This window comes from Gymnoscopelus braueri (assembly GCF_963280865.1).
Source record: "Gymnoscopelus braueri genome assembly, chromosome: 16".
NCBI lineage: Eukaryota > Metazoa > Chordata > Actinopteri > Myctophiformes > Myctophidae > Gymnoscopelus > Gymnoscopelus braueri.
The window spans coordinates 36,372,896-36,396,488 of record NC_137616.1 but is presented as its reverse complement, the minus strand read 5'-3'; the positions used below and the strand labels follow the sequence as shown (position 1 = coordinate 36,396,488).

Here is a 23,593-nt window from a genome sequence, read left to right as displayed (position 1 = left end):
ACACACACACACACACACACACACACACACACACACACACACACACACACACACACACACACACACACACACACACACACACACACACACACACACACACACACACACACACACACACACACACACACACACACACAAACGCAACAGGACCATGGGCCTATAATGCCTTCTGCAAATTACCACCATCAGATTTAAAATTGCCTAGCCTTAATAATCCCCTCAAATAGGCATGCTGGGGTTCATGTGGTTAATGCTATTGATAATAATGTAATGGCGTTTTCATTTTGTCAAGGTGCACTAATGTTTTCATATTGCTGGATAATATGGATAATATTAATATTTTATATTGCACATGCATATGTTTTCATGTTGAGTAGTCTGCATTCCTCTGTCCTGACTTCTATAAATAGCACTAGTCAAAGAACTACACATCCGGACAACCGGCACTTTGTTGGCACTGCCCACCAGCTGCTCAAAGCCCCGGAAGATAACAAAGGAACGGCCGGGAATGGGCGGAAGTGCCGCATGGGCTTGCAATCTTTTGCGGCTACTTGCTGTCACTGTGTGACCACACCATATTTGACTTGGACACAATGCAGGAAGTCAGGTGTAACTCATCTGCTGTAGTCATTGTGCTGTAAGTCAAGACTCTACTGCCCTCTTCTGCAATTTACTGAGTAACACATGGTGTACATTATGAATTAGTTTTAGACTAAATGAATGATGCACACCAACATAAAAGGAATATCCACGAGGTTTAACAGATGCAAAAATATATAATTTTTTAATGATGATCCATAGTGATTTTCTTTTTAAAGGGCTACCAAAATAAGATTTATCAATTCATTAAGCTGGTTTGCGAGTATTCCTTTTGTCTTCTTGGTATATTGTTTGGCTTAAGCACCTGACTGAAAACCCCTTTTTGTCTCGGCCCCTAGGGACCGGAGGTCCCATCGGCGAAAGTAATCCGACAGAACTAGCTGTGTCCGTGGCCAGGGAAATGCGGGTTAGAGTTTGAGTTTTGTCAGGGGGTTGGCCTTATCTGTCAAAGTTGCCGTCTTCCGCTCCGCCCATGGCGATTGCGATTGGATGTGTCACCAAATTACGTGGCTACATCACAGTCACGTTGACTGCGTTTAGATCAAAGAAAAGGAAGTAACGTGACTTATGGGCTGACTGTGATGTGAATTGAATGTGACGTGATGTAAAAGAAAACTTATCAAACAGTTTTACTATGAACAGTTCTTACAGTTCTCAGTGTAATGGCTTGGAGATCTGCTATTTTTGGCAAATGCTCCCATCTATCTGTGGCATTAGTGACAGTCTTGTTCCAATGTACAAGATGTCTGTCTTTCAGTAAAATAAATCTGGAACTCTTTGTCCACTGATCTCAAACTTGAGACTGATGGCAATCTTTTTAACAGAGTATCAAATTATGGTTGAAAAAAACACAGTGCTCACTTGAACAGATGACTGAATTATTGTTATGATAATGTTGCGTCTGTTTATTAGTTTCTGTATGTTCAATTCTGATTTGTGAAGTGTGCGACAATTCAAGATCAGGTCTAGGATATTGATAGATTTCTTTTATGTGAAATCATTATTAGGCTACACAGTGTAGCTGTCCCATTTTTGTGTCCGATATAACGTGAAATCACCCTACTATGGGGGTACTAAGGCGTAATAAGGGGATAGCCCTTGTTTGGACAAATCAACAAGAGTGCTAACGTTTTTCTCATCTTTATTATACAGGTACCGTAGGTGAAATCTTTCAAATGTCTTTCGAAAAAGTTAACACCCCAGCCCCCTCAGACCTAACCTAATACTTGCACGCACGCACGCACGCACACACACACACACACACACACACACACACACACACACACACACACACACACACACACACACACACACACACACACACACACACACACACACACACACACACACACACACACACACACACACACACACACACACATCAAATAAACAATGAGGTCAAATGGGGGGCAGATCGACCATACCTGTCACGCATTACATGACAGATTTTCACAAAACAAAAAAAAACAAAAAACAAAAAAACAAACCTGACACGTTATTAGCTGAGGCGCTGATTAGGTTTTAGGGCGAACACGAGCGGGATTTATTATTGGACGCGAGGATTTGTGAACGCTACGGTGATTAATATACAGCAGGGCTGGCTTGTTTCCTGAGGGCATCTCTCCCTCACCTGTTAGTGACAGCCGTGGTTCTCAAAATGGGCTCCTTTAACCATTTATACATTGGCTATTCAAAAATAGCAGATCTACAAGCTCACAGCGCATCACTTCGTGCCGCGCTGCGAGCTTGTAGATCTGCTATTTTTGAAACATTCTGGATGATATCGATAGATCGGCTGTTTTCGGCACGTGACACTGTTGTTACGACAAAGTATAAATATGGCTAGAGCCAGAATAGAAGAGTCACTGTTCGAGATCAAATCCTGTGTGTGCGTGTGTGTGTGTACGCCAAGCCCCCAGAACCACGGTAGAACAGTGAAGCGGCCAAGCCTGGTGGTCAAATCTGATATTGCAACACTTCCGCATTTTGCGCGTGCATTTGCCGTTTGTGCGCCTGCTCACGACGCGTCACGACCCATAGAACCAATGTGGAACCAATATCTCTTACTTCCGGGTGCTTCAAAACGCCACTGAGCAATTTCATAGAAATGTATTGCTGGGGGGCGGGGCAATCCGCCCTCTAGATATATTATAACTCTATGGTGTACGCACTTTAATCTCTAACGGCTTTATGCCCTTCCATCCGATTACTCGACTCGACCCCACCGAAAAAAACTCACCATTATGCAGGGAGGTCAAGAGACCTGGAGCTCTTTTATAAAGAACACTTCACACATTTACTCCATTCTCTCTCTCTCTCTCTCTCTCTGTATGAGTCTGTACAGCATAGAGCATGTATGTACAGTAGCATGTGTGTGGAAGCGGATACGCACGCATACTGTATGGTGTGCAATGTGCATGTGTATTCAGTGCATACCATGCGGCTGTAGCGAGGCGATGGGGAGACCCTGATCGCCTGTGGCTGTGTCTCTGTCCTTGGATTCTTCAGGAATCTGTCACCCCCCCACACACCCCCCCACACACACACACACACACACACACACACACACACCAGCCTAGACATCTGCGACCAAGTTACCTATGTTCTCAATCTGTCATAGGTTGAGAATCTATATGAATCTATATGACAGACGCCCAGGGGGTCCTTGGGGGGCAACGCGCTGCAAGCTTGTACATCTGCAATTTTTTTTTGCTATTTAAAGTATTGGAAGTTTTGCATAAATTAGAATTTATTTAACACAAATGTTCTCTTCAGGGGGTCCCTGGTACAAAACATTTTCCAAAAGGCGTTCCACGGACAAATATATATGAATTTGGGGGTCCTTGGCACGAAAAGGTTTGAGAACTACACTAAGTGACCTATGACATTGCTGGGGCAAACTATTAGCTATCGTGGGGCAAACGATTAGCTATCATGGGGCAAACCATCAGCTATCATGGGGCAAATCATCAGCCATCATGCCCAGGATGTGTATGACACAAGGTGCGTCCAACGAGGAGAGATCAGAGATCAGCTACGGTGGTGTAACGACGACGCACAAACATAAAGCAACACCAAACTACTTCCAATCTGGTGTCCCTATTGTGGACGTGTCATAAATAATAGGCCAACATTATTTCCCATCATTTTTACAGTTTAACCCATTGAGACCTGAAGCCGATTCTACATGTCTCCTAAATCTCAACAGTTTTCTGAAAAACGTATGTTTCTATATCAGTGGTGCTCAATCTTTTTCATGTCCAGGACCCCCAAAATGATATGTATTTGGCCGCGGACCCCCATCAAAATATTTTGTTCCAGGGACCCCCCAGAAGCAAAGATTTGAGTTAAAAATGTTCGCTTTAAAAATATATATATTCAAAGATTTGCGCACATTTTTCACGATTTTTTAAAAATAGCAGATCTACAAGCTCGTAGCGCGGCACTCGGTGCCGCGCTATGAGCTTGTATATCTGCTATTTTTGAATAGCTCAAAGTGTAAAATAATGCTTTTTAGCTCAAATCTAAAAATGACACAGTTCCAGGTCTTAATGGGTTAATAATAAAAAAAATCGTGAATGAATGCCCATACTTGATCATACTACAGCGTCACACAAAAGTATCAAAAGTAGCAGATCCACAAGCTCGAAACGCGGCACGAAGCGCGGCGCGACGCGTTTTGAGCTTGTAGATCTGTTTTGACCCGACAGAGGGGAGAAGGAAATGCAACACAGGTTCATTTAGACACTTCAGCTCAGTAATAACCAATACTATTTATTAACGATTTACCATATTGCATATATAACCATTTACTGCCATATATTAACCATTAACTGCAATGATATTACATTCAAATTTGGCAGTGACTCTGCTCATGTGATATTACAGATTACCTGCGCACGCAGGACAACAGATTCTGAAATCACAAACCCCCAGAGCATAGCATAAAAATACAGTTTTACATAAACATAACATTGAACCTTCAATGCATAATTAAATAACCACATAGATATCATAGAACAGTCCACAGAATCAACCTATTAACCATATGAACTAAATGCCACAGGGAGGAGGCCGGGGAGGTGGAGGGAATATGAAAACCACAGCTGTACAACCAGCTGAACAGCTAAGCACGTAGAATGAACAGTGTGAACGTAGCATAAACCTCCTGCCTTCCGTGTCTACATGAACTATCGCCACGCTGTATTTCTCCAGCCGGAATCGAACCACCGAGGGGGACACTGTGATGACGTGGTCCACACACTGTCCACTCAGCCTACCAGCGTAGGCCACCAAAGCTGCATTTTATGTGCGGATAAAAACCACCATGCAGGTAAAGTTTAGCATCGTGTGTTTGGTTTTGCCCTTTCCAATCAAGAAGTTTCAGGGCAACTCCCCATCACTGTCAGGGAAATGTTTCGATCTGCCGACACCCCGACAGAGAGAGAGAGAGAAGGAGGAGATGACATGACGGGAGAGAGAGAGAGAGACCTCTCTCAACTCTCTACTCTACTCCGACTCACAGAGACAGACAGCAGCCAAACAGAGATCAATTAATCACCAGCGCTCATTAATCTCAGTCCTGTGAAGGACCCCCCCAACACACACACACAGACAGACACAGACATGCACACGCACACGCACACGCACACGCACACACCACCCTGTCTCAGTCACCTGTCCGTTCTACTTGTTTCACCACCGCCGTCACCACCAAGGTTCTCAAGAAACTAAAGTATGTACAAAACTCTGCCGCCCGCCTGCTCACCAGAACCCGATCCAGGGACCACATCACACCAGTCCTCTGTGACCTCCACTGTCTCCCAGTCGAGCACAGAATAAGACTTCAAAATAATGATCACTACCTATTAAAGCCCTCAACAACCAGGCCCCCGGCTACCTCTCTGAACTCATCCTTTTTTCACTGACGAAAACTAAATAAAAACTAAGGTACGATGACTAAAACTATGACTGAATATATTGACAATTTCGTCAACAAACTAGACTAAAATGTTAGGGTGGGACGAGTGGAGAAGAGATCCAGTAGAACTAAAAGACAAGTCATTTTATGTTTGGTTGCGTTCGGGTGTTGTGCTCTGAAAAATAGCTACTTTTCTGAATCAGGGCCCACTTGAAAATCTGAAAAGCATTTGCGGCCCACACAACTGAACTGACCACTTAACAGGTGGTCAGATGGGTGGGCCGTGTGCATTTTCAGAGCATGTTGTTGTGGGCTAAGTCAATCAATTGTGTTCCAGCCATTCATCACAATGATAACTCATTTTCAAAGGTTTTAAAGAAAGCATACCATGAAGTTTTTTTTTTACATAAATGTTTTATATATACCTGGAATGCCAATTTACCTGTGACACAGGTAAATTGGCTGTTACCTGTGGCCGAGGAGGCGCGAGGGCGCGCGCCGACCGGCCGAAGGTCTGCTGAGTCGAATCAGCGCCGTCCGAGTTGGAACCCGATAGGGGGAGAATAGATCTTTTTATGGGTTACTACAGTCTATGGTTAATATCCAGTGTCCACGACGACACACATGTGTGTGTGTGCATGTGTGCGCATGCACACACGCACACGCGTGCGCACACATGCGTGTGCATGTGTGCGCATGCATGCGTGTGGATTCAGTGTGGATTCAGTGTGCATTCATTGCCCTCTAGCGTTGGTTCTACAGAATGAAATGAAAACAAGCGCCCCTTTTCCAATTTACCTGGAATGCCAATTTACCTGTAACATATATATATATTATATTATCAATAAAATCTTAGTGTTTTGTCCATTATTTAGGAGCCCACTATCAACATACTCACGGCCCACCGAGTACCACTATTAAGTCCAGCCAAAAAAAAAAAAATAATAAAATCAGTCCAGTCCCCCGCACCTCGCGACCACCGCGAGCACGAGGCGAACCGAATTTACCGAATTATCCCCCCCAAAAATCAACAAACCCACCCGAAAAAAGCCGAAAAATTTCCACATGCATGTGTCCCCCCACGTCATATTCCATTCCGGCGCCTCTGGTTTGAACAGCGTTACTACAGTACAGTACTTCACAGTGATGTTACATTATGGGGGAGTCTGTGTTAAAGTTACAGGATAAGATTGTGATAGTGTATGATGAGACTGATATCACATTGGCAACATGCAGGCAGAGATAGTCCTGTCACAATTATTACATGATCGCCTAATCGCAATTATTTGAGATAACCGCAATTATTATTTTTGCATAATCGTAATGATCATTTTTTTCTTATTTATTTATTTAATTTTTAACCTAAAGACCAAGGAGATATGATTTGTTGAAGATCTAGACTCCAATCCACTTCCTTGTTAACTTAAAACTTAAACATTTTGTATCTTGGCTCCTGAGTACTTTTTTTTTCTATGAAAAATCTCTGGCAGTTTGTCAAACGCAAAAATAAAAAAGTTCTGGCAGTGAATGAGTTAAAAGCAAAACGAAATGTCATTTTTATTCATAATGATCCGATGTTCAATGAAATCGTTAATCACAATTATTTGAGTGACAATTAATCGTCAAGCAAAATGTCATAATCATGAGTGACAGCCCTATAGCCAGAGACAGGGAATAAAAGCATTATTTTTTAATGGTCGGGGAAAATTAGATTGAAGATTATGAAACACACTGACTTATGGACATCACTAAACTAAGAGACGGAGAATAGATATCACATCTATGGTATTTATTTAAGGAGAAAAGAAAGAAAATAATTGTATATATACAATTGTATATAATGTATTGATATTATATGCGATGTGACACATTGTGAGCTTGTAGATCTGCTATTTTCAAAATACTTTTATCGATTTTGAACAGGTGAAATATGGGACATTCTGCACAACGACTACACCTTTACTTTTGGTACGTCAAGTATATTTTGATGCCAATACTTTTGTACTTTTACTCAAGTACATTTTGATTACCGGACTTTTTACTTGTAACAGAGTATTTCTTCACGGTGGTATTGATACTTTTACTCAAGTAAGAAATGTGAGTACTTTTTCCACCCCTGTGGTTTAGTAGCCTAACAGCAGAACAGCAGAAAGTATGTTGTAGTTCTCTATTTGACCACACGAGGGCACCGTACACCCATGCAATGAACCGCAGCTAAGCGGTGATTCTCAGTCTCACTGAGTGAAGGAGACAGCAGACATTATGAAGTCACACTCAGCATGACGTCTCATTAATGTGAGCAGCTCATTCTCAGTACCAGTGATTCACATTTTGCATTATGCGGTAGACATCAGCAAAATGCAGTGGTGGAAAAAGTACTCAAATGTTTTGTCAATACTGTAGAAGTACTCTGTTACAAGTAAAAGTCCAGAATTCAAAATGTACTTGAGTAAAAGTACAAAAGTATTGGTATCAAAATGTACTTAAAGTACCAAATGTAAAAGTACTAAAATGTTTGAAAATAGCCGATCTACAAGCTCACAACGCGTCGCATTGCGACGCGTTGTGAGCTTGTAGATCTGCTATTTTCAAATAGCCTAATAAAAAAAAAGTGGAGTAGAAGTAAAAGTATAGACAATGTGCTTAGTTACTTTAAACCATTGTCAAAATGTACAAATCCACATGCAGTGGTTTTCAAACAGTTTCATGTCAAGGACCCACAAATTCATATGTATTTGGCTGCGGACCCCCATCTGAAAATATTTGGTGCCAGGCAGGGACCCCCATACAAGATTTGTGTTCTTATAAAAAAAAAAAAAAGATTTATTTTTAAAATGTGCGATGTGTTGTAAGCTTGTAGATCGGGTAATAGCCAATTTACACACAGTTAAAGTGGTTAAACTGATTTTAAGACTACGGACCCCACTTTTAACATCACTGCTCTAGTAAATGCAATGGACTCACATTCCACACACAAAATCAAGAACACAAAAGGAGCAATGACCATAAAAGTTACATTATGTGTTTTCTCAAACCGATGACAAAATGGCTCTTACCAACTGTTGGCAACCTGTTGAACCCCATTTTCCTGACCTTTCGCCTCAGTATGCACTGTACATTTACTGTAGCTTATAGTGAAGCCACACTGTGTAATGTTCTCTAATTTGGACGAACATCAATCAAATATCCCAAACGTATCCCATAATAAGCGCATTCTGAAGCTGAGCTCCATGTCGTGCGGGGGGGACTGGTGTCCTAGCCTGATGCAATCATCTTGGAAAGCACCTTCCTCAGATCCATCACACACTTGTACCCTTTTATTCATATTTCTGGCTCATCCCCACACCCCCACTTACTTTAATATCTAATATCTTTGTACAACATAAAAAATGGCACTGCTCAGATGTCCTTCCAAAAGGCACACACACGCACACACGCACAAGCAGCACGCACACGCACACGCACACACGCAAGAAGACACAGTGCCACTGGAGAACAGTTAGTGAGAACATCCTGGCAAGGTATGACACACACCACTAAGAGCCAACACAAACACCCCCCCCCCCCCCACACCCCGCGCCCCATGCAGACTGTGACCGACAGGTGACAAGGTGCATGGTGTGACTGTGAAAGGAAGCATAAGGTGTTTTATACACCGGGAGAGAGCGTGACAAATAAACAAGCAGAAAAATGTGTCTGCAAGTTTTTTTGCATCCAACTATTCACATAGTTGATGTCTCATTCATATACTGTGGGTTGATGATTTGATTTGAGGTGAAAAATCAACCTAGTTTCGTGGGGGGGGGGGGATATTTCTCTTTATCGCAGCGTAATATTCACATTGTGTGTGTGTGTATGTACTCAAATAACACAAATAATACTTAGGAAAAAAAAATTTGCATTGTGTAAGGACCTTAAGACCCCGCTAGGACTGGCAGGTGGAACAGACTACAGGCAAACCAGCTATGATCCGGGGGCGCTGTTGATGGCGACATCAACCTTTTTAAACAGCCTCCAAACGCAGCCTCCTTCACTGTAAGTAGCATAGAGTTGGTGCAAGACCATCTTGTGAAACAAATGTCGGCACACAAAGGAAGAGCTGGCAGGCCAGGGACAATTGACACGGGGTTGCCCTCTACATGGGCGGACATACCGTTAAACGCAGAGGGCCTCACCACCTCCAAGCTCGAGATTCAAAGTCTAGTGAGAAGCGATGAGGAGTAGTGAAAAGCAGTGGAGTAATGAGGAGTAATGAGGAGTATTGAGGAGTGGTGGGGAACAGCAGCAACGAGTGGTGAGAACCGGTGAAGGCCAGTGAGGAGAAATGAGGAGCAGTGAGGAGTGGGCTGGGAATGAGAGACGTCTAAATCAATGGCATCCACCTCAGTAGACTGCCAAGAAATACAGACGCTGTCTCTATCTGTGTGTGTGTGTGCGTGCGTGTGTGTGTGCGTGTGTCTGTGTGTGCACATGCATCATCACAAATCAATCCTGTTCCTTTCCTTCAAGACCATTTTGTCTCGGACCGATTCAATCTAAGATTCACCGGAAGATAATAAACAACTGATACACTCACACTGCCAAGTGCAAAACGCCATAAAGATCTATCACACAATCATCTTTGTCTGTTAAGTCATTCTTTCTCAACTTGTGCAAAACAAATACATCATGCGGGGGCACAGTATAAGACACAAATTTGTCCAACTTTTAGGCACTGACATACAGTTCATAATGAGGCAGGTTCTGCAAAAGAAAAGCTTGACCTTGTGGTGGAAACTTGCTTCGCTCCACGGTTCTTAATCTGTCTCCGGCAAATTAGACATCAAGGTGCCGCCCGGAGGCAACGCCACATAAGGGAACGGCTAAGTTTGTTGAGACAGACCGCAATTAGCGTCACAGTGTCGCATAGAGACACTCAGGCAACCTAAGACGTCTCTTTCCCTCAAGATTTTAAAGGATATTAAGACAGACGTCTGGTTTTCGATTGCACTGACCAAAATTTTAACGGATGCATGAGTCACAACTTCAATAAAGGGGACATTTCTAAGATTTCTTAAGCAGCTGCAGCTCTATGCATTTATCTAAGACCTTCTTCATTCATCCTGTGTGCAGAAAGCCTTGGAAGGCTTCCAGGGTCATTAACAACCCACTGTGATAATAACACTGAACTTAGTACCTCTGTGCATCGTGGCAGATCCTTAATATGACACTTCCTCATTAAATAAAAGCACTATTTGGGTGATTCAGGCCCGGAGCCCACAGGCAGGCGGAGGCAGGACCTGTGGCATCGGAAACACTATCCCCGTGAGTCTCCCGTCTCCATACGTACACATAAGCAGCACACCGGAACGACAAAAATAGACCTTGGTATACTTACAGTGTGAACGTCACCTCCCCCGTGCCAAGTAAGTAAACAACAAGCACGCTGTATAGCTTTAGTTTGTAAAATGCTGCAGCTGACCCAGGGTCAGGGTTGAATGCAACTCTCTTTACTGCATGTCATCCCCCCCCCTCCTCCCTCTCTCATGCCTTTCCTGTCTCTCTGTTCACTTTCTAAAAAGAGAAGCCAAAGAATATTTATAGCTTGTAAAATGTCAGAAACAACTGCAAAAAAAGACAGCGCCAAGTATTGCAACAAAAATACTTAATTCTTTAAATAGCTCACCTCCATAAAGAGCATTTCTCAGAGTGAGAATAACTCTTGAAAACCTAACCTTACGTGCCTACAGGTAGCCATCTACAGTATCTAGTACAGGGGTCTTCAACAGGGGGTCCGGGACCCCTAAGGGGACCTCAGAGTTACTACAGGGGGTTCGCCAAATCTGTGTGATGGGGAACATTAGCCGAAAATGGCAGATCTACAAGCTCACAACGCCTCGTGCTGCGAGGCGTTGAGAGCTTGTAGGTCGGCTATTTTTCGGAGAGTTTGTGTAGAACATTAGCGTGAATCCAACTATCTATGAAATCTATGACAAAGTTTAATCTGCAACACAGTTTAATACAATACGGGGGGTCCCCTGCTTCATCTCTCTCTCAGCCAGGGGGTCCTTGGCCTGAAAAACGTTGAAGACCCCTGATCTAGTCTACACCGTCACAGTCTAGAAGAACGCAGCAACGCCGGCATACCATCGTGCAGCCGTGCCTATAATCAGAGTCCTGGCATTCAAAGAACCCATACCTGTAACTGTTTAGGAACCTTCTCCACTTGAGGCTTCAGCGGCACGGCTCTGCGAGCCGCCTGACCCCGCTCTGTCTTCTCTGTCCCGGGCAGCACCTGCCCCTGGCTGAGCCTCACCCTGAGCCCCGACACCAGCACCGGCCGCCTCAGCTGCTGCTGCTGTTGCTGTTGCTGCTGCTGCTGCCCCTTCCCTCCGAGACCCTCTTTCCCCCCCGCGGCACTCTCCGCCGCCCGGTTCTCTGCTGCCGCTCGACCCCCCGCCATGAGACGCTCTGAACAGCTGTCGCTGCATCCAGCCTGGTCTCATTGCAACTCCACCTCCACACACACACATACGCACGCACGCACACACACACACACACACACACACGCACACACGCACGCAGCCATCTGCAAACCCCCCACCAACCTCTCTTCCTCTTTTACCCAGTGATCGAGTTTCCTCCTCGGTCACCTGCCAGAGGGGTCGCGTGGGGGAGCGGGGTGGGGGTCTATCTGCTATCACTGACCCACTGACATTTACAGTGAAGCTGTACCAGCTTTAGCCCCGTTGAGCATGACAAGCTTGCAGGCATGGTGCTATTGTTCTCACGTCGCAAGGCCTCACAGTCGACCCTCACTGCTGACACGGTCGTACTTAAGGCTATGTTAACACATTGCGTGCCAATCGCGTAGATCTACGCGAACCTAAATAATTGCGCAGCGTGCCAGTCGCGTAGATCTACGCGAAGTGGTATTTTTTCCGCAGGTTCACATTTCATTGTAGGCCTCGTTCGCCACGACACATTTCATTGTAGCACCACCGGAAACGGAAATATCCGTCTGGATGCTCGGACACTGAAGCCCGATTTATACTTCATCTTCATCCTTTTGCACAGCGTCTGTGCAAAAGGTGATCCCACACATAGCCCTGTCTTTCATGAGAGACCGTACCCGATGACCGTACTTGAACCGTCAGAGGTTGTCACCATAAGCAATCACCCAAGAAATACAAACCAGAAATCTTTGAATGTCAGCGTCGAAAGTGTATAAATATCTAATCCAGAGACATAACCAGTTGTGTATCTTCACCATTTAACTGCTACCACGAATAGTAACTAGAATAGCAGGAAGTAGCATCTTTACCGGTTAATTGCTACCAAGATCAAGATACCAAGATATCTCTAGAATCAGCCTAACGTTGTCGTTTTTGCTGTATGACAGCCATATACGACACATTAAGTAAAGCATTACTCACACCTATGCTGTTACATCTTTACCACAGCAAGCAGATGGGTTGGCGATGTCTGAAGAAATCTGATCTGATCACTCGCAAATACCGTGGATCCTAAAGATCATATTTGAGAAACTCATTTGGAGTTTGTTGTGGAACAGTCTAGCAACTACCATTCCACACTGTCCAACTTTCACTGCTTTTAAACTTAAAAAATCGGTTACTAGAACACCTATCATGCGTCCATGTATAAAAGACTTTCATAGTCTCGGACTACCGTTCTTGTTAGCTTGTAACCCTATTTTGTAATTGATTTGTATTTTGTATGGTGTCTGATTGTATGGACGTATTAATAATTACTCTTATGCTCTGTTTTTATGTTGGGGTACACGGATGAAAATGTACGTCTTTTGCTAAATCCTGTGTATTTACAGTGCATTATACACGTATTGTTCATTAATACAAATACGCAAATAAATTAAATAAAATTTGCCTGCAGTCTGGCCAAAAGCCTTATAGCCTTGCTTAGTACCTTCAGTATACGCTGAATCACATCGAGATCTTTCCACAAGATGTGTCCGAAGTATCACTGTGGCACTGAACCTGTCTGAACCAGCTGGAACACGTCCATGTCAGTACTTTAACACGAACCAGTGTCATTCACACCCGTCAAGACTCACTCTCACTCACGCCGTGTATAGTTTGCTCTCCTGTTGCCCCTGGTATCCACACCAAACAACATCCTCATTATTCCTTCCTCAGTGCCGTCGTGTTCCCCCATGCTATCTCCCTGGATCACTCCTGGGAGTTAGTGTGATCTCTATCAAACCAAAGGTCTTCCAAGCACTTAAAACCCCCAGCACCCGTAGTGTGGGGAAAGTTTTCGCAGGAAAATAGCATAACGCGTCGCTGTTGTGAGCTTGTCGATCTGCTATTTTCCTGCGAAAGCTTTCCCCACAATAACAGAAAACAGAAAGTACACTAGTATAGAGCCCTGAGGGACTTCCGCTCAACCATATGGGGATTACGTGGTTAAAACATGTTGACATTTAACCACATCATCCCTGGCCCTATTTTATATACACAGACACATACAGACATGTATACCAGCTCAGTGGCCTTGTGGTTAGAGTGTTCACCCTGAGACTGGGAGGTCGGGGTTCGATCCCTGGTCAGGTCATACCAAAGACTCTAATAATGGTGCCTCCCTGTGACAGTGCCTCCCTGCTTGGCACTCAGCATCAAGGGTTGGATTGGGGTAAAACCCTGCGACACACTAGCGTCATGTCCAGGGGGTGTACTTGTACATCACGCTGCCTCACGCTAAGGAAACAGGAGATAGGCTCCTACCCTATGGGCCTCAGGGCTCGGCAAGGCTTACTACACACACACACACACACACACACACACACACACACACACATGCATACGCACGTTACAAACGCACATGCTTTACATCTGCATTGCTGTGCTACACAATTTCTGTTACTGCATCTGCGTTGCTTGGCAACCGTTCTGCTAAAACGTCACCAATGAACAACATCACTTGTGGAAGCATGATTATTTCTTATCAATAAATTATTGCTTTTTTGTTGATGCTGTGTGTTCATTTGATGAAAACCTTGCCAGGTATAGTAAACGTTTTATAAAAGCAAGTGAGGCCGTAGTTTATAGTGATTTTTAGAACAGCACGCAAACACATGCGCAGCAGCACGCGCACACACCAACTCACACAAGCACTTTGAATTTGAATCATTTTGTGTATAGCAATCAATACAAGAAATATGATGACATACTGTCATAAAAAATGCAGCCCGTTGTTTTGCAAGACCCGGCAGCAATAACTGCATGTGCAATTACAGCCTCCATTAATTTTGCACACACGTACAGTAGAGTACAGTACTGTACACATGCACACACACACACACACACACACTCCCAGATTGTCATATTTCATAAGCTTCGAGACCAGCTTTTTTCATAGTACATGGAAATGCTGTTAGGGCACAATGTCGTAATTAATTTATACTTCGTTGCGCGCTGGTGTTGTGCAATGAAAATAGCGGATCTACAAGCTCACAACGTGTCACGATGCCACGCCTTGTGAGCTTTCAGGTCTGCTATCATCGGTGCGCGACACCGAGGCACGACTAAGCATAGAGCAGGCTTTAGCCTACTTCTGGATTTGCTTGTGAGCGGATGGTCTCTCTCTGTGTGTGTGTGTGTGTGTGTGTGTGTGTGTGTGTGTGTGTGTGTGTGTGTGTGTGTGTGTGTGTGTGTGTGTGTGTGTGTGTGTGTGTGTGCAGAGCAGCGAGCAGAGTCAAGGCTTTAAGCAATATTAATGCTCAGCTCAGATGAGCAGTGTGACAACGATAAACTATGAGCACACACACTGCCCGAGGTTACTTCATCACAGTGACCCAGTTGACCTTTCTGTCACACGCACGCGCTCACACACACACGCACACACGCACACACACACACACACACACACACACACACAGTCAAACATTTCCACATGGATACACAGGCACACATTGACTTTTACACACATACACACAATAGGTTGCCTTCTTAAGTCGGTACAACAAACATGAATCCCTATTCTGGGCATGTTGTAATTGGGCGGACACAAATAGGTGGATATTATGTGGAAAGGAAAAAGTCTTTGTAGTATAGGTTGACCTCTCAGTCGATACTGTACTGTAGGAACAGTACTGGAAGCGAGGCAGACAGATGATTGCTATACTGACCTCCAGCATGCATGCATACACACACACGTGCGCGCCCACATGCACGCACGCACAAGCACGTGTTGTTTTTCCAACAATGGGGGACAACAATTTTGCAGAACCCAATCAACAGTTGGACTTTCATGTGCAACGTGTTTGTCCCCAAATGTGGCCTATGTGGCAGGAGCGCGCACACACACACACACACACACACACACACACACACACACACACACACACACACACACACACACACACACACACACACACACACACACACACACACACACACACACACACACACACACACACACACACACACACACACACACACACACACACAGAGCTCGGACAGTCTGCCATCCAGAGGAAGAGCAACGTCAGTCAAGTGTCAGGATAACCAATGGAGACATATCAGGCCAGGAACTCTATTAATATACCACTAGTGCACCCTGGGAGTCACACACGTGCGCACACACACACACACACACACACGCACGAGCACACACACACACACACACACACACACACACACGTACACACACACGTACACGCACCCCCACAAACATGTACACACATATCCATGCATTTAGTGTACACTACACACACACATTCACCTATTCATCCATGCATGCATGCCCACTCACACCCATACAGATGCATACATTATATCGTTGCTGTCGGGGAGAAACCTTTTATCTCCATATTTAAACTTTTTGTGTTTGCCCTACTTGATCACATACTACAGTGTCACACAAAAGCATCAAAAGTAGCAGATCTACAAACTCAAAACACGTCGCTTCGTGACACGTTTTGAGCTCGTCGATCTGTGATGTTTGCTTTTTTTTTTTTTTTTTTTTCGAAAAGTAACTGTTTTGGACATATGAGGTTTCCACCCGACAGAGACGATATTCTATTCTGGTTTTATATATTATGCATCTGTATGGGTGGCGTGGGTGGGCAAGCATGCATGAATGGGTGAATGTTTGTGGGAAGAAGAGAAGAACTAGGGAAGTGCATTGAGCAGGAAAGAGAAACTGAGAAATTGGAGAGAGGAGAGGAGAGGAGAGGAGAGGGTTGTTTCACATGCAAACCCCTACATGTCCTACTTCCTCCACAGAGGAGGTCTACAGCAGAGCGGGATCAGCTGTCATGGCAACATGCACTTCATCACATCTCAGCACCCACCATCATCATCATCATCATCATCATCACCACAATCATCATCATCATTATCATCATCACCACAATCATCATCATCATTATCATCAGTGGCGCTGATGACTCAACAACATAACGGGGAGAAACATGGGAACAGACAACTAGTTATTATCATACCATATCTTTTTTTTTTTATGAATTCATTTTTAACCCTTAAGGCCTGAGGTTCCGATTCTATCTTCTATATTCTATTCCAAACTTTCATGTCAAGGACCCCAAAATGTATATGTATTTGGCTGCGGACCAGCATCTCAAAATAGTTTGTTCCAGGGACCACCAGAATAGCAAAGATTTGAGTTACAAATGTTCGCTTTAAAAATATATATATTCAAAGATTTGCACAAATGTTCTTGATTTAAAAAAAATAGCAGATGTACAAGCTCATAGCGCGGCACTCGGTGCCGCGCTATGAGCTTGTAGATCTGCTATTTTTGAATAGCCAAAGTGTAAAATAATGCTTTTTAGCTCAAATCAAAAAATGACACAGATGCGATCCAGGTCTTAATGGGTTAAGTGGGTGTGAGAACTATATCGATGCTGTCGGGCAACAACCTCTTATCTCCATATTTTATACTTTTGATGTTTTTTTGTAAAAGAAAATGACTTTGTCATGCTACAGTGTCACACAAAGACAAAACTAGCAAAAATAGCAGATCTACAAGGTCAAAACGCATTGTGATGTAGCTATTTGTGCTATTTAAAAAAATCTGAATCCTGCAAAGTAATAGTTTTGAGGACATAATGAGGTTTCCGTACCGACAGCGACGACATCGAGGCCCGATCTGGCCCCCGTGGAATCGATGCCATTCGTTCTCCATGTTTGTCCCGGTCGCTACGGGCAACGGCCAACCTCCGCCTGAATGCATATGGCGGCAGGCAGGCAGGTCACAGCGGAGGAGAAATGTATAGTAAAAGCAAAAAAAAAAAGAGCTGAAGGAAAAAAAAGAAAGTGCCAGTCATGATCGCGAGAGGGGGCGACCACCAAAACAAAAAAAATGGACGGAAGGAGGAGATTTAAAAGAAAGAAAGAAAGAAAGTAAAAACAGAAGGGAAGTAGAAGTCATACTTTGAGCAAGGGTGTTTCAGACGACCGGACTTTCTTGGGAGATATCTGTGAAGAGAGCAAGAGGGGTTATATTTTGTCTTGTTGCCCCCTCTTCAGAGATATCTCCTGTGGCATATTGCTGTTCTGGGGGTTTGACAGTATATACTCTGGGTGGACGTGACTGTCTGATTGTGTCTTTTTTTTTTTTTCGTCGTCGCTCCTACTCTCTCCGCGAGATCTGTCACGTGGCTCCTCGTAGATTTAGCATAAAATAGCGTAGCCCGGTAAAGTAATGCTAATGCTATAGCGCTATCAACCCTCATTGCTTTTAGATAGTGTTCAAGCTACAAACGCAGCCAAGTATAACATCAAGTCAGTGTCTTGCGAGCAATGTCAAACTGCCAATATCAAGCTTGAGAAACTGTTTGAAATTGACGTGATATATATATTTTTGTCATTGACCGACTGTAGCCTTTAACCAATTTAACCCCAAAGTCCCTATTTTGGGCGTGTCATTATAGTCAAAAACCTTCACAAAATGTTCAAGACGTTTTTTTTCTTCAAAGTTCTGAATTATTTTATTCGTTTTTTTTCCTTAGTGGTTAATTTAATATTTTCAAGGTCAAGGAGAAAGCTGTCAGTGCAAGCAGGTATCTGTATCACACAGGACAGAAGGTGTAAAAAAAGGCCTGCTGGGGCCCCTTGGGAGCCGGCCGGGTGGGGGTTGGCCACACATGCAGCATGAGGGGAACCACAGACAGAGGGCAAAAAAAGGAGAAGAGGAACGCCACGGTGACAGACAGTGACTGGACAGAACCTGGGGGAGACCCTGGGTTCATCACCACATAACAGTTAGCCCAGTGCACCCTCTCAGCAAGGGAGAGCTCCCTGCACACAGTACATGTAGGTACAGATGCAACATTAAAAAGGCTGATTCAAGGTCGTTGGCTTTTTGTTTTGTTTTTGTGTTTTTTGTGTTTTTTTTGCTGTCGTCCTTTTCTCAGAACATCAGTGAATAAATTATGAAAAACCAACGAACAACAACACATCAGAGGAGACACTCAGAAGGCTGGAGGACAGGACACATACAGTCACACAAGGAGGGACGCTGGGTAGCTCTCATAGCCACATAGACACAAACTGCATTAAGGCTCTCTGGTACTGTGGCTGTGACTGTTTAGCAAACAACCTGTATTTTCATAATCAAATAATATGGCATAGTGTTATTAGTATAGTGCAGTACGGCCTGCTTGGTATATGGTATAACATAGTCCAAATATGGCCTACTATGGTAGAATATAATCCAGTATGGCCTACTGTGGGTTAGCAATTAGCATAGCCCGATATGGCCTAGCATGACCTATTATAGTATTGTATAGCCATGTCTGGCCTACTATTGGATAGTATACCCCACTATGACCTAGTATGGTATAGTATAGTCCAGGATAGCCTAGTAAGGTATAGTATAGCCCAGTATGGCCTAGTATGGGACAGTATAGCCTATAATATTGTGCATCACATACAGTTTATATACAGTTATATACTGTCTCTATTAAACTGAATATAATATAATGTGATAATGCATAATGGTGATACAAGAATGATCATACAATAATCACAGCTGTGGAGAACTACCCATTTTCCCATAGGAGAAATACAACAGAGTAGAGTTGAACACGACGATGGAGTGTGTGTTGAGGAACAATAAAGTAAAGCCACTGACAGAGACAGAGACAGAGACAGAGACACACACACACACACACACACACACACACACACACACACACACACACACACACACACACACACACACACACACACACACACACACACACACACACACACACACACACACACACACACACACACACACACACACACACACACACACACACACACACACACACACACACACACACACACACACACACACACGGGGGGGAAGAGAACTAGCAAGAAGCTGAGAAATGGCTGTGAAGGGGGAAAAACTCAATCAGAGACAGAGAGAAAGGAAAGCGGCAGACAGCTAACTGTAGAGGGAGGGATAAATAAATATGGACAGAGAGACAGAGATAGAGAGAGGGAAAGACAAACAAACAGACGAGACGAGGCGAAAGGAAACACAGAGGACAAACACGTTAGAAAAAGAGAGATGGAAACAAATGGGCAGAGAGCAACACAGAAGCAGAGAGACACAGACAAAGACGGGAACTAGGGATGGCGCAATATGTCATCTCTGGGACGATAACCATAAACAATCAGCCAAAAGCGATAATTTACAGTTTTTGCCTATACTGTCTACTCGTCTCATCACCAGTGTTACCAGTGTGATGAGAATGAGAACAACATGTATGTACTGCAACAATCCTACATTAAATACAGTACAGTATACCAGTAAGAGCTATAAAGGGTTTCAGAGCAATGGATCACATTTAAATTTAGATTCCCTCCCCTCCCCCAAAAAAAGCTGTGATTCACCATATTGGTCATTCCTCGTACCAGGTTAACCCATTCAATCCGGGGACGCAGCTCTGTCATTTTGTATTTCTTTGGCTATTCAAAAATAGAAGATCTACAAGCTCTATGAGCTTGTAGATCTGCTGTTTTTGAAAAATCGTAAAAATGTGTGCAAATCTTATATATATATATATATATATATATTATTATTTTTTCAAAGCGAACATTGGTATCTCAAATCTTTGCTTCTGGGAGGTCCCTGGAACAAAATATTTTACAAATGTTTGCTTTAAAAAATATATACTTAAAGATTTGCAAGAATCTTCACAATTATATCTGCTATTTTTGAATAGCCAAATAAATCGATTCTAAAATGACAGAGATGCGTTCCCGGGTTGAAAGGGTTAATCACCAAAATGCCCTGGAATGCCCTTCCTCGTGGCCTGAGAGCTGCAGCGTCTGTGGATGTTTTTTAAGAATCAGCTAAAAAACACTGTTGTCTCAACATGCATTTGGGGAATTCTCCTCCAGGTGTGAAATGTGTCTGCTGTTTAGTTTTTTTCTGAGATGCGTTGTGTTTTTGTTTTGTTTCTTGTCATTTGAATGCTTCTTGCTGTTTTTATTTCTGTAGCACTTTGTGAGTTCTCTCTGTGAAAAGTGCTATACAAATAAAATGTACTTACTTACAGTACATAGTTTCTTTAAAGGCATAGTATGCAACTTCGCCCTGTGTTTACAGTACATAGCAAAACAATTCATATTTTCTTTACCAATCATTTCCCTCTAGTAGTGTGGTGGTGTTTACCTGCAGAAACACACTGCCCTCTCGCTGAATTGTGGTGTTTTCACGTTTGTTTTGGTAGACAGAGATTTTGGGGGGTTTTAGGGGGAAAAAATCACCCATGTCCCATTGAGATCAATAATATGGTGTCGCAAAAAATACCCTATGTCTTCTGTGTATACTGTATCTACTCGAAATGTTGACGTCGTGAAACAATGACAGCAAACCGTACTTTCCGTACGCACAGTGTGTACATTACACAGTGTGCAAAACATTTAATTTCTCTTCCCTAAGCTGAAAAACGTTGCAATTATCGTCCGATACCAATATTGCCATCCCTAATAGCATAGACAGGACACAGAGACACATGGACGGACACGGACACACACACACACACACACACACACACACACACACACACACACACACACACACACACACACACACACACACACACACACACACACACACACACACACACACACACACACACACACACACACAGGGACAGGGACAGAGACGGTCATGCCATGTTCCCCCGCCCAGAGGCACCCTCCCTCCCTCCTCGCTCTACCTTCATCGGTGCCAGCTGGATGGGCGTGATGTACGACGGGTCCACCATGGGTTTGGGCCGGTTGGCGGTGTCCGCCAGGAGGCTCTGCCATTGCTGCGGCAGCCCGGTGAACTTCTGCTCCCGCGCGTCGAAGCCCGTGTGCACCCGGTGCTCGAAGTTCGACGGAGCCGAGATCTCCAGCCGTTTCTTCTTCTTCCCAAACATGCTGGAAAACCCGGGCAAACCTGGCGACCCGACAGGAACGACAGAGAGAGAGAGAGAGAGAGAGGGAGAGGGACACTGTTTAACCACTTTATACTTTGACATACCGTATGATTAGTTAAAATGGCCGGTGTGATGCATTGTGAGAGCATGTCGAATTTTTGGACGTTTCGCTTACAAAATGGGGATGCCTTGGCAGCTGAACATACAGCAAGACATAATTGCAAGAAACACACACACACACACACACACACACACACACACACACACACACACACACACACACACACACACACACACACACACACACACACACACACACACACACACACACACACACACACACACACACACACACCTCTCAATTCAGTCTCGATAATCATCATGTTAACTACGCCGTGCAATTTGCTTTGACAGTAGTTGTATACTGTAGATTTATACTAGTCATCAATGCTGAGTTTTTTATGTGGTTTTGACAAGTTAAAAGCAACACTGAAAAACACCACCACTGTCTCCAGGTTTTTAAGAGATGTGAAGAGAGAATTTAGCATTTCATTACATTTTCATTACAGCGACAGCCAGTTCTCTAACGGTGCCAGCTGCCTGTATAAATCAACCAAAAGGAATCAATCTCCATTGCTAATCCAACGCCTCCTCCAATATCATTCAGGTTCCCCTTTTTCTCCTCTAAAGACAGACAGTCATCTCAAGTCAGTTCCAAACGAACTACTGAGGATATTGTGAGGATGATTCTCCATCTCTGGATCTCATCACAACCAACAGCAGTCGTTGACACACTGGTGGTGTGTCATGAGACAAGTCCAGGTGTGCCTTTGGGATTTTGACTTGCTCTTTGGTGTGCCTTGCACACAAAAAGTGTGAAACCCACTGACCTATTAATATACAATAATACAAATGCAGTTATCTTTGTCTGTTGTATGTTTATGAGGAATGCAGTATAGAAGATACAGTTCTGCAAACATCTGTTAGAATTAGTGTTGATTTCGTTAACGAAAACGAAACGAAAGGACGAAGACGAGACGAGACGAGACGAGACGAGACCACCACCCACATGAATAAACATTAACTGGGACTAAATCATGATGCAATTTCGTTGACTAATAAAGACGAGACGAAAATGTAGTTCACTAAATAAAGACTGGGCTAAAATCTATGGTCATTTTAGTTCACGAACAAAGACGAGACAAAATATTATATAATATATTATTTATATGATTTTGTCACTCCCTGTCTCCTCTGATGCGCAGCGCAGCGCATGCTGTTCCTCACTCACACACCCCCTTTGTTGCAGCCACGCGCACACACACACACACACACACACACACACACACACACACACACACAGACACACCACCGTCAAATGAATGGCAGGAGGATTCCGATTTCAGAGCGAAACTTTACAAAATAAAACGGTAAAATGCTTTGCACGGGGCTCGGGAGAAAGAGAAGAGGTGATATATGGACACATTTTCGCTACATCGATGTGGAGAACAAAACAATGCTTGATTTTATCCGAAGGCAAGCAATGTGGTCACAAGATAGCTGGGAAAAACACAACAAACTTGAAGAGACACAAGCGTTCACCACAAATAAACCGAGTTAAGTTAACAAGTTTGGTGGTGGTTGTTTACAACGTAACATTAAACGTG

General features: G+C 43.7%; 1 protein-coding gene across 3 annotated transcripts in view; it reads right to left on the bottom strand.

Moving 5' to 3' along the window:
* pak5 (p21 protein (Cdc42/Rac)-activated kinase 5) overlaps positions 1-23,593 on the bottom strand; it is a 134,711-nt gene that overhangs the window by 54,991 nt on the left and 56,127 nt on the right. Inside the window, exons 2-3 of one of the 3 annotated variants that reach the window (XM_080453645.1) lie at positions 21,723-21,946; positions 17,932-17,976 (exon numbers count right to left, since the gene is read on the bottom strand). In XM_080453645.1, the coding sequence (XP_080309771.1) occupies positions 17,932-17,976; positions 21,723-21,926 (249 nt within the window). In that variant the 5' untranslated portion in view covers positions 21,927-21,946. Of the gene's footprint in view, positions 1-17,931; positions 17,977-21,722; positions 21,947-23,593 lie in introns of those variants that run through there. The other 2 variants (XM_080453647.1, XM_080453646.1) reach the window with 2 other exon arrangements.